This window comes from Rhipicephalus sanguineus, chromosome 4, assembly GCF_013339695.2.
Source record: "Rhipicephalus sanguineus isolate Rsan-2018 chromosome 4, BIME_Rsan_1.4, whole genome shotgun sequence".
NCBI lineage: Eukaryota > Metazoa > Arthropoda > Arachnida > Ixodida > Ixodidae > Rhipicephalus > Rhipicephalus sanguineus.
The window spans coordinates 147002010-147019300 of NC_051179.1; the positions used below are offsets into that span (position 1 = coordinate 147002010).

General features: G+C 47.3%; 1 protein-coding gene across 1 annotated transcript; it reads left to right on the forward strand.

Moving 5' to 3' along the window:
* Window positions 1-13808: 13808 nt before the first annotated feature.
* LOC119389050 (uncharacterized) lies at window positions 13809-16981 on the forward strand. Its single transcript, XM_037656334.1, has 3 exons — window positions 13809-14112; window positions 14694-15128; window positions 16784-16981. The coding sequence occupies exons 1-2, from the start codon at window positions 13826-13828 to the stop codon at window positions 15124-15126; spliced, it is 720 nt and encodes a 239-aa protein (XP_037512262.1). The 5' UTR covers window positions 13809-13825; the 3' UTR covers window positions 15127-15128; window positions 16784-16981.
* Window positions 16982-17291: the final 310 nt, after the last annotated feature.

Below are 17291 nucleotides of genomic sequence, written 5' to 3' on the forward strand. Positions count from 1 at the left end.
CCAACGTCTTCTCAATCGTCGTCGCCTCTGAGACGAACTCTTGGACTGTCGACGGTGGGTTCCGCATTAGCCCAGCGAAGAGCTCTTGCTTTACCCCTCGCATGAGCAAGCGGACTTTCTTGTCCTCGGGCATGGCTGGGTCGGCGTGTCGGAACAGTCTGCTCATCTCTTCCGCGTACAGCACCACGTTCTCGTTTGGAAGCTGCACACGGGTTTCCAGCAGAGCTTCGGCCCTCTCCTTGCGGACGACACTCGTGAATGTGGCAAGGAATCTTGTGCGAAAAATGTCCCACGTCGTGAGGCTTCGCTCTTGGTTCTCGAACCAAGTTCGGGCAGAGTCCTCCAAGGCGAAGTAGACGTGTCTGAACTTGTCTTCATCGGTCCATTCGTTAAAAATGGCGACGCGGTCGTACTTCTCCAGCCAACTTTCCGGGTCTTCAGCAGATGATCCGTGAAAGGTCGGTGGTTCCTTTGGGCGCTGTAGCAGCACGGGTGCAAGCGGCATGGTTGCTGTCATTGTCGCTGTTGTGTTGGTCATGGTCGGGGTCTTCCTGGTCTTGTCGGGTAAAGGCTGGTATTCTGGAGGTAGTCCTTGTGTCCTGCGGCTTGCTCGCTGTTCGGGGTAGGCGTCGATGTCTTCGTTGCGGCCCGGACTGGGTTCACGGCCTGACGGGGGCGACCGGAACATGAGCGAAGCAGCACCTCCACCAATGTCACGTGGTCGTGACGTCGATGAAGACAGCAGTCGGCGTTTGCAGGATGAAACTGTTTATTTGGCCGAACTTGTGGCCGGAAAATGAGAACTAGAACTACAGCAATACACGCTGTACAAATATAGCGGCGAACAGGGCGTCGTCCGTCGATCAACTGACAAGCGGTCAATCGCGTCGGCTTTTATACAGGCGGTATCGAACTTTCCAGCAATATCGCTGGTGGCGGCGTTATCTCTAGACAAAGCTGGAACGTTCGCGTGCGGGGCGCAATCTTAACAGAACGATCTACTAAAATCGTGAAGCTTCTCGAACACTGCTTCACGGCCAGCGTCGAGCGTTGATAACCGTCCTTGCTGGTCAAACTCGAACACATCAAAATAAAAGAAGAAGCGGGCGTGGCAATATTCATGGTTTTAATGCACTTGTTTTTTATGTACTTAATGTGGGGTATGAACGTAAGTTCTGTGTCTAGAATTAGCCCTAGGAACTTGTGCTCTGTTTTACCAACAGACGCTGACCTTGTAGGTCAATGTCTGGATCGGGATGAAAGCCTCTTTATCTGGAGAATAGGACGCAAGTGCTTTTTTGTGCATTCAGCGTAAACCCATTCTCGTCTGCCCATTTAGAGACCTTGTTCAAGCCCAGCTGGACCTGCCGCTCACACATTGAAAGGTTGCACGACTTATAACCGATCTGCACGTCGTCCACATATGTGCAATAAAACATGTTCCGTCGAATGTACAGACGTAGCGAATTCATTTTTATAATAAAAAGTGTGCAACTCAGGACACCACCTTGCGGCACTCCAGTTTCCTGGACAAATATTCTGGACAAGACGTTACCCACTCGAACACGGAACGTGCGATTGGACAAATAGCTTTCGATTATGGTCAGCATCTTTCCTCGGACACCTAAGTGTGAGAGGTCTCGCAGTATGCCAAGCGCCATGTTGTGTCGTAAGCCTTTTCCATATCGAGGAACACCGAAGAAAGAATTGCTTGTGGACAAAAGCGTCGCGAATTTGTGCCTCGATACGGATAAGGTGGTCAGAGGTAGATCTACCCTCGCGAAAACCGCACTGGTATGGGTCGAGTGATTTGTTTGCTTCGAGGAAATGTATAAGTCGGCGGTTTATCATCTTTTCAAAAAAGTTTACACAGGCAGCTTGTTAGTGCAATGGGCCTGTAGCTCGCAACGGAGGATGGGTCCTTGCCCTGTTTTAAAATCGGAATAATAATGGCTTCCTTCCAGGCCGAGGGGATCTCGCCGGAAGACCAAACAGCATTATACAGTGAGAGGAGGGCTTTTTGTGTTTCAGAGGGCAGGTGTTTCAAAATTTCATGTACAACACGGTCTGAGCCTGGGGCGGAATTATTGCAGCAGTTGAGCGATGCTTGTAGCTCAGCAATGCAGAGACCCCTGCCCGTGCCACCGTAGTATCACAGGTGTGAAATGCGAGACCTCCTCGTGTCGCAGCTACGCGGAACGGCTATCGTTAGTGCAAACACTCCCTGTCATGTTCTGGCCACCGTTAACCTTCTTGTGCAGAGACAGCTAATAATTGCTTCCCCAAAGGCTGCCGTGCAAAAGCCAGCCAATTAGCCGCGCTAAAATGCGAGAACTAAACTGTGGAACGTTAAAAATAGGTCATGAAAATATAAGGAAGACGTACCTGTCTACTGTATTGATGGTTTAGTTGCTATATGCAGAATTCTGACCCCTCCATAATTCTCGAGTCTCTAAAGCCACTGTATTGATCTTTATTATTGAGATTACTTTTGGTGCACCAGCTGAAAAACTTGTTCAGACCTAATTTTCTCTTCCTATGGCAGATGCGCCGTATGCGTGAAGGGGATCACGATTTTTTCGCGAAATTCTTTCACATGACGCCAATGCTTTTCGACAAACTGTTGACGTTTGTTGTGGCTGACTTGACCCGCCAGCACTTCATAAGAGAGCCGCTGGAACCAGCTGAACGTCTGGCCATCACATTAAGGTATGTATGTGAACATCAAATTGAACTTCCAACAAGCAGAACTTCCAACAAACTAATTTTCAAAAATGCCACCCTATATATGCCAGATCATGTCTGAGTACATTACTCATAGATTAAAAACACCAAAATTTAGGGCTAAGTAATGCACATATTTCTGTTTCCAACATATTGATACGAAGTGTCACTGTCGGTGAAAAACAAGGGAAGCGCGGGTAGAAAAAGAGGACGACGACGTAGCTCCTACGATTTCCGCGCTTCCCGGTCTCTGTGCCCATTAAAAACCCCCTTACGCTACTCCAGAGAACGTAACAGATTGGTGGGTGGTGCTGGGTAAGACGAACGCAACAACGGAAGCTTCACTACCTGAACTTCGCCGCAGCCGCCGCCTTGCCGGACTCCCGCCTTCGCCAATCGAAATGTCCCAAGAGCAAACCTCTGCTGCTTCGACGGCAACTCCGACGGGTTCCGTGCCCTACTACCGAGTGCCACCAAACTTCGGCGGAACCTCAGAAGAAGACGTCGACGTGTGGCTCAAGAACTATAAGCGGGTGAGCAGGAGCAACGGCTGGGACTCGGAAGCACAGCTCAGGCATGTTGTGTTTTCGCTAACTGACACCGCTCTCATGTGGTACGAGAACCACGAGGACATGTTTACGACTTGGGACCGTTTTGTCGAAGAAGTGCAGAAGTGCTTCGGTGATTCTGACGCAAAGAAGAAGCGCGCGGAGCAGACATTGGCTCAGAGGGCACAGCTTCCAGGAGAGACATGCACGACATACATTGAAGAAATCTTGAAGCTGTGCAAGATAGTCAATGCTAGGATGTCTGAAGAAGACAAGGTTGGACACGTTCTTAAGGGTATAGCCGAAGACGTGTACAATTTCTTAATTGGAAAGGAAAGCCTGAACTCCGTGTCTGACGTGATGAAGCACTGCCGTACCTTTGAATCGCTGAAGATGCGACGGATCTCTCCGAAATTCGGCCGCTTGTCTAACGTCCCAACTGTGGCTAGCGTCGAAACAGTGTCGCCCAACGACCTTGCCTTCACAATACGGCAGATTGTCAGAGAAGAGCTGCTTCGATGTCAGCAAACATCTCATCACCCCAACAACTTTCAGGAGGCCTATGCAAGAGAACCAGAGCATGCGCGAACTCCGGCTACTCTTGCTCCATGGCAGCCATCGGTCAACGCAGCTGATCCCGATGAATACCGAGGCACACGGCAGTCTGGGTTCTCACATCGCACACCACCCAATTACGGACGGCGTTTCCGCTCGCCTGGTTACCGTCAACGAACGTCGCTTGGCTACGGTGCCCCTGAAGAGCGGCACTACTATTCCATGCCTTCTGAGAGGAGTGGTTACTCTGAGCAGCCGCCTGTATCTCGACCACATCCGGTGTGCTACAACTGTGGCGTCCCGGGTCACATCGCACGTTTTTGCAACCACCGCAGCCCATACCAGCGACAGCCTTCTCAGCCTTTCGACCGTCCACTCTACACGCCACGGCCACCACGCGCACCAACCGGATTCCGCTACCCCTCGCCGGCTTCTGATCGAAGTTTGACGCCGCCACCAGCTCCACGAGCTCCGCGATCACCGTCGCCACGGCGACGCACGCGGTCACCGCCGCCGGAAAACTAGTCGGTGCGGCCAATGGGGGTGAGGCCGCGAGATACCAGGCGCTATCTACAGATATACCCCCGTCAGCGTTTATGTTGAAGAACAGAGTTCACGTACTTGTTGATACGGTACCTACTATGGCACTTGTAGATACAGGCGCGACGATCTCTGTGATGAGTGTAAATTTTAAGAACCTTCTCGGACCTAAAGTGATGTTTTGCCTGAGCCCTGGTGTGACATTCCGTGGTGTGAGCGGTGACGCGTTGTGTCCAGTGGGATTTTGTACTGCGGACGTATCCTTGTGTGGCAAGGTATTTTGCACAGAATTTGCGGTTATTCCACGGTCTACACATGACGTTATTTTGGGTATCGACTTTTTGCGTGAGTGTGGGGCAACTGTTGACTGCAGAGGTGGGCACCTTTCCCTGCATGGTACTTTTCCAGCTGCGCTCTTAGAGAATTCCTATCGTGATGGCTGCATCTTTTTCGTCTCCGAGGACACAGTCGTTCCTGCGTTTTCTGCCGTGTGCGTTCCCGTGACTTGTTCTGGTAACAACTGTGCCATGTTTGACGCCACACTCGAACCGATTCCTTTGGCCTGTCTGAAGAAGAACATTCTAATTCCCCATTGCGTGGTGTCTGTTGTTGATGGACGAGCAGGTGTGTGGACAATGAACACTTCCATGGAGCCTGCAGTTTTGCCAGCCGGCATGAAACTTGCATTATTTAAACCTGAATCGTCTACGACGCTGGTTGCGCTTGTTGATGCTACAGACCAGAATGGACGCCCCGATTCGCAAGGTTCAGAGGATTCCCAATTGCTACAAATGATCAGCAAGTCGCTTGGCCAAGGCGAACGTCATACACTGCTGGACGTTCTCTCTAAGCATTCAAAAGTGTTCGATTTTTGTAAAGATAGCCAAACGCCCTCAATTCCAGCGTCCCGGATACGTCATCAGATCCACACCGAGTCGGCGTATCCCATACGGCAGAAGCCTTACCGAGTGGCACCATCAGAGCGCAAAATCATCGACGAGCAAGTCCAAGAGATGCTGGAAAAGGGGATAATTCAGGAATCGGCGAGTCCCTGGGCCGCTCCCGTCATTCTAGTTAAGAAAAAGGATGGTACGTGGAGATTCTGCGTTGACTACCGCCGCCTGAATTCTGTTACCAAGAAAGATGTTTATCCGCTGCCGCGCATCGATGACGCCATTGATTGCCTGCATTCCGCTTCCTACTTTTCTTCTGTTGATCTACGATCAGGTTACTGGCAAATCCCGATGCACGCAGCTGACAAGGAAAAGACGGCATTCGTTACGCCTGATGGACTGTACGAGTTCAACGTAATGCCATTCGGATTATGTAATGCGCCTGCGACGTTCGAGAGATTCATGGACTCTATTTTGCGTGGTTTAAAATGGCAGATCTGTACGTGTTACCTTGATGATATCGTAATATTTGGACGCACGTTTCAGGAGCATAACACGCGCCTAGATGTTGTGCTCACCTGTATTGAAAAGGCTGGCCTTCTACTGAATTCGAAAAAGTGCCACTTTGGCGAGCGACAAACATTGGTGCTGGGCCATCTCGTCGATAAAGATGGCATTAGACCTGACCCACAGAAGACAGCGGCCGTTGAATCGTTCGAGCAACCCAAATCTGTGAAACAACTTCGCAGCTTCATCGGGCTATGCTCGTATTTCCGGCGGTTCATACCCAGGTTTGCGGATGTCGCTCATCCTCTGACGAGACTTCTCCAGAAGAACAGCCCGTTTCAGTGGAGCCCCGAGTGTGATGCCGCTTTTCGCCAGCTGAAGTGCTTGTTAACTTCACAGCCGATACTTCGGCACTTCAATCCCTCGTCGCCAACAGAGATCCACACGGACGCAAGTGGCATCGGTCTCGGCGCCGTTCTCGTTCAGCGCTCTGGTAACAAGGAACACGTCGTGGCGTACGCAAGTCGTTCTTTAAGCAAGCCTGAACGCAACTACACAGTGACCGAACAGGAATGCCTAGCGGTAGTCTTTGCAGTACAGCGGTTTCGCTCATACATCTATGGCCGCCCGTTCACCATCGTCACAGATCACCATTCCCTGTGTTGGTTGGTCAACCTTCGCGACCCCTCCGGCCGCCTCGCACGATGGGCCCTTCGTTTGCAAGAATATGTCTTCACCATTTCGTACAAGAGTGGTCGTCGACACGCTGATGCGGATTGCCTCTCTAGGATGCCACTACCTACGACGGATTGTGAGGCCGATAACTTCGACCACCTTATCGCTTCGCTGTCGCCTGGCTTTCCCGATGCCGTGACTTTCGCCGCTGAGCAGCGCAAAGACCCAAGCTTGAAAGCTCTCTTCCCTGCAACAATCGAGCCAATACCCGAAGGCCAGTTTTGCGTCCGAGGTGGTCTTCTTTACAAGAGGAACTTGTCAACGACGGGCGCCCGCTTTCTGCTGGTCGTTCCTGCGTCTCTTCAAACATCTGTTCTGCGTCTCACGCATGACGACCCGACCTCTGGTCATTTAGGAACCGCACGAACACTTAGTCGCACCAAAGAGCGGTTCTATTGGCCTCAAATGCGCAAGACAATTGAACAATATGTGGCCAGTTGTACGCAGTGTCAGAGCCACAAGCGGCCCACCTCAGGTCCAGTCGGTCATCTGCAGCCCGTAATGCCCCCCAGTTCTCCCTTTGAAAAGGTCGGCATTGATCTTATGGGACCATTTCCCCGTTCTTCAAAAGGCAACCGGTGGATAATTGTATGCGCTGACTACCTGACGCGGTACTGCGAGACGGTTGCCTTACCCTCAGCCACGGCAGGCCAGGTTTCGGAGTTCCTGTTGCATTCAGTCATACTCCGGCACGGGCCACCTCGCGTGGTGATAAGTGACCGTGGTCGCCAATTTACCGCCGATGTGGTAGAATCATTACTTCGCTTGTGTGCCTCCAAGTTCCGACACTCAACTGCTTATCACCCACAAACTAACGGTCTGACCGAGCGCACAAACCGAACGTTCATCAACATGTTATCCATGTACGTCACCTCCGACCACAAGAACTGGGATGAAGTATTACCGTTCGTGACGTACGCCTTCAACTCTGCGAAACACGAAACTACAGGTTACAGCCCTTTCTACCTGCTCTACGCTCGCTCGCCTCGACACACGCTGGACACTATCTTTCCTTTTGTCGTTCACGACGACTTGTCAATTGCGGAGACTTTGTGTCGCGCAGAAGAGGCTCGTCGACTTGCACGCTTACGTACATTGGCAGCGCAAGACTCCTCCAAAACACGCTACGACAGTCAACACCGGCATGTAACCTATGTTCCCGGTGATCTAGTGTGGGTGTGGACCCCAATACGCAGACGTGGCTTGAGCCAAAAGCTACTCGCACACTACGCCGGTCCGTTCGTGATCCTCCATCGTCTAAGCGAGGTAAACTACGAAATCGCACGTCTGACTACTAGTGGCCGACGTTCATGCAAGACCGAGGTGACGCATGTTGCCCGCCTGAAGCCGTATACACGAAGGACACAAGAATGACTCGCCCAGAGGGCTTCGTCTGAGAGAGGAGGAATGATACGAAGTGTCACTGTCGGTGAAAAACAAGGGAAGCGCGGGTAGAAAAAGAGGACGACGACGTAGCTCCTACGATTTCCGCGGTCTCTGTGCCCATTAAAAACCCCCTTACGCTACTCCAGAGAACGTAACAATATTTTAGTTCGAGTCGTATGGACAACGTTCGGTGGAGTTTCTCAATGCGACTGCAGCACCAGAACACACAGCCAAGCGCACATAAGCCAAATTCAGCCGTGGCCGCACAAGATGTGAATGCGACGCGTGCGTCTGCCCTCATTATGAGTGACCGCACCGTGGCTGTAATAGAAGGGGATATTTGCACACATCTCAGATTGTTCGCGCCCCAAGCTTCCAATGTCAGCGACACTAGGCCACCCACTGAAAGCTATGCAGCGCCCCCTGGTCAGTGGGCAATGCCTATGGGCGTAATTTTGATGAACACTTGCATCAGAGCCGCCAACCTTTAGTGGCCAGATTTGCAGGGACATGTCGCAGTTATCTTGAGCAATTGCTGATAGCAGTCGTTATGAAAAAAAGTGATGCTGTGTTTCAGTTTATGAGGACTATCCCTCAGCCGCGCTCACAACGCAATGTACAGACCAATGACCTTTAATCGAAAGACAGACACCCTACTAACACATGCATCTTTGGCAGAAAGGATCGTTTCTGTTTCAATTAAGTCTTGTGTACATTTATCCAACTGTTAGCGACAATAAAACAATAAGGAAATTTTGACATACACCCACACGTGCGACAGGGGCAGCAAGCCAACCTCTTCCTGTCAGGCTCACATGTCAGGTTCCTCAAGCCTTTCATTCACGGAACGCCCAGTTTGTCAATGCAAAATGTTCTACATGATAAGGAAATTTGATAAATCACATTACTTATGCATTCTTTAAATTTATTTTGGTTGTAAAGGGACGACACAGACACAGCACCCTTGCTGCGGGCCGGCTGTTCTATTTTGCTTCATCTTCCTCTCTTCTGCTTTAGCTGCCCGCGCGCCCAACCCCAGTGTCATTCTTTGTCATCACATGATGTTGAATATGACACCCTTGTTTGGGTATTAGGGGCGAAGCTCCTTAAGGCGGCACCCGTTCGTCCCTCGTAGTCGTCGTGATCGTAGTAGTGAGTAACAAGTCTTACGCTTTGACCTCCAAGGTGGTGCCGGTGGGAGATTTCTCCTGTGCGTTGTTGAACAATAAAAAATTCGCAGCGGTAGCTAAAAGCCGACTTCTTCTGTCTCTCATTCCCATTAGCAGCCATTCTTTACCTCCAAGGTAGTGCCTGGTGAGATTTCTCCTGTGCGTGATTAATCAATAACAATTTTGTTCAAAACGCTGTTGATTGATGAAATAAACCAACGAAAGACGCCAGATGTTTTGTAAAAGCAAAACGGAAGAACGCCAGATGTTTCTAAAGCAAGAGGAAAAGACGCCAGCTGCTTAACGAAAGACGCCAGATGTTTTCTAAAGCAATGGTTTTCTAAACAATGAAAATTCACAGCGTACATGTAAAATTAAACTGAGCTGCAAGTCGTCATAACTCATCGAACCTTTAGTATAAACGCGCCCTATCTCACGTCGGTGATGATGTACTGGGCAGAATTCACGGAAGATTCACGGTTTACCGATGAACCTCCACAGCTTCGCCCACTCATCATCATTCACTCCGTGGAAATGCTGCGATTTTTCATACTTTCCTTGTTTTTTGCGCTGTAAGCTGAAGCTTACAAGATTGTGCTCTACCAACCAGCCAAATTGTTCACTGTGTTAGATCAAAACACCTTTACAGAAGTACTTAAATTCTCTGCTAATGAAGGGCGATTGCACCTTGACATTGGAATGGGGCACAGCTTCAAGACAACCATCTGTAAACAGCGCCGAAATGGGACACAGATTAAGGGACAGTCTCTGACCTTTTCTGGGTGGTTTTCTGAGGTACGTGTCCACACGAACAAACTCAGCCAACCACAGTTTTGAAGTTCAATACAAGGACTTTTCAAGTGCTCTTGGAAACAGGTGAAACAAAATGTTCAAAACATGTTCTAAGATTTCGTTTTGTTTGTTACAGCTACCTGGCATCAGGCCAAGATGTGTGTAACGTCGCACTGGCCTACCGTGTGGGAATAGAGACTGCACGAAAGTGTATCCATGACACGTGCAGAGCCATCTGGGTGAGGCTGAAAGACCACTATATGAAGGTACGCTAACAGCTATACAACGGTGAAATAATAGCATTCAAAGAATCATTGTAAAAGAAAAAGCACTGTGTAACTGAAACGGTATATCATGTCTGTGATGGGCTGATGAATGTTTATTTAATTACCGCTTCATGCATACTCATAGCCATAGGCCGGCAAAAATTTTGGAACTCACTCAGACTCACCCAAGAAATATATTTTGCTGTGAGAGCTCACTCGGACTCAGATTCACTGAAATTTTCCTCAACCGAACTAATTCGGACTCAGACTCACTAAACTTTTTCTCAACCGAACTCACTCGGACTCAAGCTCACCAACATTTTCCTCAGCCGGACTCACTCAGACTCACGGCTTGACCTGAGCCTGAGTGAGCTGACTCATGAGTCCGCGGGCATTAAGTGAGCTTTACAATCATGGTGTAAATGCTCTTGAATGCCAATATCTCGAAAAATGGGTGCTCTACGATACACCTTTGGGTCTTGTACCTTCAAATAGTACTAGATTTCAGGAGTTTCAATGTAGTAAGGACGTTTTTATGAAATATGTGACTCACACAACATATTTCTATTAAGAAAGTCCCGTGAAAGAGTTGGGAGGTAATGGCACCCCCCTCCCTTACTCACGCCTCTGGTCAATAAACACTGAGGTGGCGCATGAATGCTAGTGCGTTGATGTGTGTGGGAATAGATCTGAGTATAAATGTAAGCCGATATTAGGCTGATAGTAATGCAGATTGCTGAGTGGATAGGATCATAGGTCGGCAATTAAAGGTGGAGCTCACTCAGACTCACTCATGAAATATATTTTGCATTTAGGGCTCACTCGGACTCGCACTCACCAATATTTTCCTCAACCGGACTCACTCGGACTCAGACTCACGCAAATTTTCTTCAACAGGACTTGGGCTCACACTCACCAAAATATTACTCACCCGGACTCACTCAGACTCATAGCTCGATCTGAGTCTGAGTGAGTCGACTCATGAGTGAGTTTGTCGACCTATGCTCATAGCTGAGCAATAGTGCACATAGCCTGCTGAGTCGTGTACCGTCACAATGTCAATATTACAGCATGCAGTAATACTGATGTAATATAACGCTGAAGCAGTCAAAACTAGTGAACTGTTTTCGGCAAGTCAGTGTTTCTTTTTCAATGTGTCAGCTACTAACACCACAGAACTGTGTGATCTTGCGTTCCTTAAACAAATACAAGGTAGTTTAGAAAGAAGTTGAATAGGCCGCCTTGTGGTGCAGGCTGCAGCATTATCGCATCATTGGCCTTTCAATCTCTTACCGCCATAATCTCTGAGTGTTCACATTGTGCTTCTGTGCATGCTGTAATCAAATTATGTTAGTGGTATTGCAGCTACATCAATTTTCCTGTAAAACTGTAAAACATGGATAAAAACAAAGTGCCAAGATAAGGTGCAGTTTCATGTCAAGAGTGCTATTCAGAAAACAGTTGTGCACTGAGCGTTACTCTGCTGCATTATCGGAACACGTTGAAAAGTTGCTCAAGACGCGCTGACGAGCATGGGATCATTACGTCACGCGAAGGCAGCGCCACTTTAATGCATACTACTAACGCAGGCCTATATGTACATTATTATGGAGTAATACCTTTTAATATAAAGAAATGAACAATATTTCAATACTAACAAAAAAATCGTCGACCGCGTACAGCAATCAACGGTCACGTGGCCGTCTTCATCGGATCACTCATGTTTACGCCGCCAGAGGCGCCACAGGTCATTTTTCGCGACTTTCAATTAAGAAATAAAAATATAAATTCATCTCTCACGAAAAAAACAGGGTTGGTTTGAGTCAGTGCAACGGACAATCTTTACATCGGTGGAGTCAACTCATTTCATATTCTGGGCAGTTGTCGGTCCCTTTAAGGTAGCATTTCAGCCACCGTTGCCTGCACTTATCATGATCAACATGGCTGACTACCACGATGGCAGTCGCACAGAGTTGGTGAATTCCTTTGCTTTTTTGATGAGCTAACTGAAGGCTCTGCGTTACACGTATGTGAGGGTGTCGTGACCGTTACTCATGCAAGGATTGACAGAACCCCATCGAGTGCCACAACACTGAATTCATCTGCACACACCAATTTTCGAAGAGCACTGTGATGAAGCTCCTTTGAGCACAATACCTGCACCGCTATCCCTGCAACAATGATGTTGAAAGGTAAAGGCCAATAACATGTAATATACGCACTATAATTCACCACACTCACAGGAGCTCATTGAAGGATTGAGTTTGTGGACATTTGTGTGTATAAGAGTGTGCCAAATTGCTAATTTTCGCATAATTATATGACCCTTGTATACATAGTGGAGTTCTGATAATTACCTACCTTTTATTTCAGACACCCAGCACACCTGAGTGGGAAAGCATTGCAGAAGGCTTTTTGAGGAAGTGGCAATTTCCCAACTGCCTAGGTGCTGTAGATGGCAAGCACGTTGCCATTGTTTGCCCTCCGAACTCCGGCAGCGTCTACTCCAACTACAAGGTAACATTACTTACATTTACATCCTTTTAAGCAATTTTAGACTGATTAATAATAAAGTGTACTGACGATCACAAACACTTCATGAAAAGGCAAGACAAACTACCGGTAAAGTTTTAGTTTATGATAAATATTATGCATCATCATAGGCAATGTAACTGTTCTTTTCTCGAAGACTACTAAAAATTCTTCAGTGTTCTGTTTAAAGGTAAAAGATAATTTCCTTGTCAAAATACACAAATTGTGACGTGAACAAGTTTTTCAAATAAGCTTGTTTAAAATAAAATAAAAAGAAACTGCCAGTGCCAAGTTTAAAACATATCTTGGATGGAATTCCGTTCATGTTTGGCGAAACCTGGGTGTGATATACTGTTCACTTATTTGTCTTATTTGCAAAATATAGTGGACCAAAGTGGCCTATGTCATGGAGCATGAAACATTTAGCAGTTGAAATTTCGCTGCTTGTGGTGACCAGATAATGACATGCTCCGGTGGGCCTACTAATGCTAGTGGCATCTTGCAGCCTACTAGGCGATTGCTGCTTTTTTGGTTGCCAATAAAACCGGTGACTTGTTCTGCATGATTCAAACGTCCAAATCATTTTTGATTCGGCTGCCTTAAGGCACTGCTACTGTATGTGACGCTGTTGGTTCATACAATTATTGAAATTACCTGGTTGCCCTCACTAAAGGGAGTTTCACCTTTCATATATTGTTACTCCATCGCCTATGTTGAGCGTGCTGGCTTAAGTGCCTTTGATAGTGGCCTCACTTTGCATTGTACGTAAATCTACTTATTTTTTGCGGCATAACCTTGCTCTTGTTGTTTGCTCTTAACAGAATTGTCTTCTCGGGTTTTATTTGCGTCTATTAGGGGCAGGGACCTGCCACCTTACATAGTGATTTGGCATACATGGTTTGCACTTATGTCTCCGTTTGCTTGTGAAGAGCATGCATGTCAACGCAAATGCATGTTGTGGCCGACTGCCAAATCCCGCATTGTGCACTCAGTAAAAAACCAGTATGTGGCACTTAGGCAGCCTGACTCTTCGTGTATTACCTGTATCATTGCCTTTGTGCTTCATCTGCTAAAAAGCGTGCATTGTGGCATGATTGAGCCTCACGCTGCTGAAGCTGCTTTTATGCATTGATTGTATGTCTTGCGCAACGTTTCAGGGCACATTCTCAGTGGTGCTCATGGCTATTGTGGACAGCAGCTGCAAGTACGTCCTCATTGACGTGGGTGCAGAGGGTCGCCTCAGCGATGGTGGCACATTTAAAAATGCGGAATTTGGACAAGCCCTCACCCATGAAACAATGGACATCCCATTAGTGAGTCAGCTTCCTGGGACCCAAACAGATGCCCCATGCGCTTTTGTGGGTGATGAGGCGTTTCAGCTGCGGAAGGATTTTCTCCGCCCATATCCAGCTAGGCAGCTGAATGATGAAAGGCGGGTGTTCAACTACAGGCTGAGTCGGGCACGGTATGTGGTATTTTTAAGAATCTTTCATGTTGATATCACAACCTTCATGAAGAGCAAGCAACTCATAAAGCCCACTTATAGCATTTTGGGGACCAGTGCTGCAGTAATTGCAGTGAATGTGAATTCCGAAAATTCTAAAGGTCCTTTCTGTTTCATTTCTGCCCAAATAATTATTGCACACTACCAGTTACTGGAACTTTATCATGTGCAACCAATCTCCTGTCATGTAAACCTAGCATGTTACAGTCGACTTGAAAGCTAAAGTAATCAAAGTATGGGTGTGTGCAAGGCTCTGGTTATCTGTCCTACCTAGAAGCGGCCGCAGCTAAAAGGAACATTGTGTACTTTACGTCCTGACTTCCTTCTTGTGTCTGTGCACGCCCTTCTTTTAGAATGAATACTTGTGAACTATAGCTCAGCTCTCTGTTATTCTTAATTTTATTGTTAAGGTTAACCTTTCTGCGCCCTTCCACTGTCGAGGTATCCATTCCGGTGCTATGGCTGTCAGTTAACTGCGCAAGTTGCTCATTGTCTATTGCTCTTCAAGCATTCAAATTTCGGATATATTCATTTTTTTCCAGGCGCTGTGTCGAGAATGCATTCGGCATTACAGCAGCCAGATGGCGAATTTTGCTGCGGACAATCTGTCTGTACCCGGACAATGTGGACAATGTGATCAATGCTGCGTGTGTTTTACACAATTTTCTGTCTACACACAACTCGGAGACCCACAAGTTCGCCGACACCGAGGACAGCTCCGGGAATGTAGTGCCAGGGCAGTGGCGCCAAAGTGTAGAGGCAGCATCAGGGGACAGCTCGGACCCACACTTCTTCCCACTTAAGGCAACGCGCTCTAGGAGCTACTCCAAGGATGCTGCAGCTGCCAGGGACCTATTTGCCGAATACTTTTGTGGCATTGCTGGGGAGGTTCCTTGGCAGTGGAAACTCCCTGGGGTGTCCAAAGAGGCAGCTCTCAAGAGTCTGCTGGAGCGGGCACATCCAGCAATTCACTGATGGTGAGTTATGCAAGCTATCAGAGCGAAGCAAGCTCATACGTATGTTGTTTGGTTCCTTAGATTGAGATCACCCCAGCAGGTTTTGTTCAGTTTACACATTGAAAATGAATGTGCCCCTTTTGAGGCTTATCCAGTCTCCCAAAAATAATGCATATTGTGCAGCTTTTCTTCAGTGCTGTGTGTGATACTTCCAAGTTGCAAGTAGACAAGCCCATTACCAGCTTACCATTGCATTCTTGACAGAAAAGTAGCAAGTGCAGTTTTCAAGGAAGGGTGCAAGCAAGACTCGGGGCAAGGCACACCGGGGTGTTCTGTAGAATTTACTTACTCTCAGCCGTATGTCGGCCAACTAAGTGAATCAGCCCTCCTATTGCTTTATGGCAATGACCACTCAGCTTTCATGAGCCATACCAAAAGTACCTTCTCTGAAGCAGTCTGAGCCCTATGAACTGTAAAGCATTGCTTCATAAATTACCCGGACACAGTCATTGCAGTCATATAACCATATTCTTGTGCACAAGGTGTTTGTATGCAATATAACCCTCTCCTTCTGTCTAGCTTGCTCAATGATTGAGCTTTGTATTAGTTTTTGAAGAGTGATACAGGTTTGTGCGGAAATACACGCACAACCACACAAGAATGGCTAATGTAGCCTAGGGACATATCTAAAGCCAATTTTAGTGTGTATGCTGCATGACTGAGTTGGAAACAGAGCACCTTGCAACATCAACTTAATCTTAGTGTACACAACTAACCGCCACCTGCATCACGAGTTGTGTTAACTGCCGTGCCCCTTGTGTGCGCTCTCTGCCACAGTTGCCAAAGCAGTGCTCATGTACGGGCTGTTTTACACTTAGGAGAAAATTCGGAGCGCCTTGGAACATGCTCCGAGCTTTCCCCAAAGTGTTAAACAGCCTGTACACATGGTTCCATGAGCAGTGCAAGCATATCTGTTTTGTGAGCTCGCGTGGCCATCAGAGTTGACAAAAAAAAAACGTAACTAACCTTGGTCCTGCATATCTAAGTGCTCTCAGTAACTTAAACTGGGTGTTGTAAAAAAAGTCTGCAAATAACTAATCGTGCCGTCGATTAAACAATATTTCCAGACATGGTAAGTGGGCCTTTAGGTATTATCGCAACAGAAAAAAGCAAGACTCGTTCAGAATGCTGCCACGATCAACAACGGAATTATATTTCCTGTACACTGAATTGTTCAATATTTACGAAAGTTTCAGTAAAAGGAACCTAGAGGTAATGCTATATTTTAGTGGTTGTCCTATTCCCTTCCCGAAGCAGTAATTCAGTTCTAATTAAATATTTTCTGTTAACTTGTACTAATCTGCTCACTACACTTGTACAGTGCCACCTGCTGAGGAACTGTGCAATGTTTTCTATTGTAAACTATGAACATGTGACCATGTACACCTTTTGTTAGACTGTATACCTCTTTATTAATTGAAGCAGATCAATTTGAAGATCGAGCAGGCTATCTTCAGGGACTTTCTTTAAAAACTTTGTCAAGCTTATTGCCCAGTGATAGTAATGATCTTCAACTGGGCAATCTTTGAGTGTTTTAGTCAACTCAGCCATGTTATTGGCAATGGTGTCATCATCTTCATCAGACTTCCTTTTTCTTTTACTTCCATTTCTTCCAGGCTCCTGGCTGACAAAGCTGGAGATCGCATTGGCTGGCCTTGCTGTTGGTGTTGCTGTCGACGGTGAAGTTGATGGTGTTGATGTTGATGGTGTCACAGGTGTCGAACTGGCATCCGGCGACGCAGCTTGCGGTACAGTTTCTGACTGGGTTATTTCGCAAATGTCCGACACAGTGTCAACATCAGTTTCAAAAGAGGAAATTTCTAGTAGAACCACCTCGTCGCCAGAATTGTGCTGCTGGCTCACTTCAGCAGGCTGTACCAGCTGATGTGCCTGGCTTGCTGGCATCTCATAATTTCCTGAAGTACTGCGGACAAGAAAAATGCATGTTGGCAGCATTTCAAGGCTTTTGATGCAGCAATAAAAGTACAAAAGCATTTCAGTGTTCTCTGTTTTCATAGTTGTTTGAACACCATATATTTTAAACTCATATACAACAGTAGCATTTTTGAAAATTATGTAAAGCTACTCAGTGTGTTTCCTTATTTCCCTGTTTTCTGTGGAAGC

Bases quoted from the DNA above. Each gene is read 5' to 3' on its own strand.
- LOC119389050 (XM_037656334.1), top strand. From the start codon at position 13,826: ATGGCTATTGTGGACAGCAGCTGCAAGTACGTCCTCATTGACGTGGGT. The intron at 14,113-14,693 runs GTATGTGGTATT...ATTTTTTTCCAG, and splicing joins TACAGGCTGAGTCGGGCACG to GCGCTGTGTCGAGAATGCAT.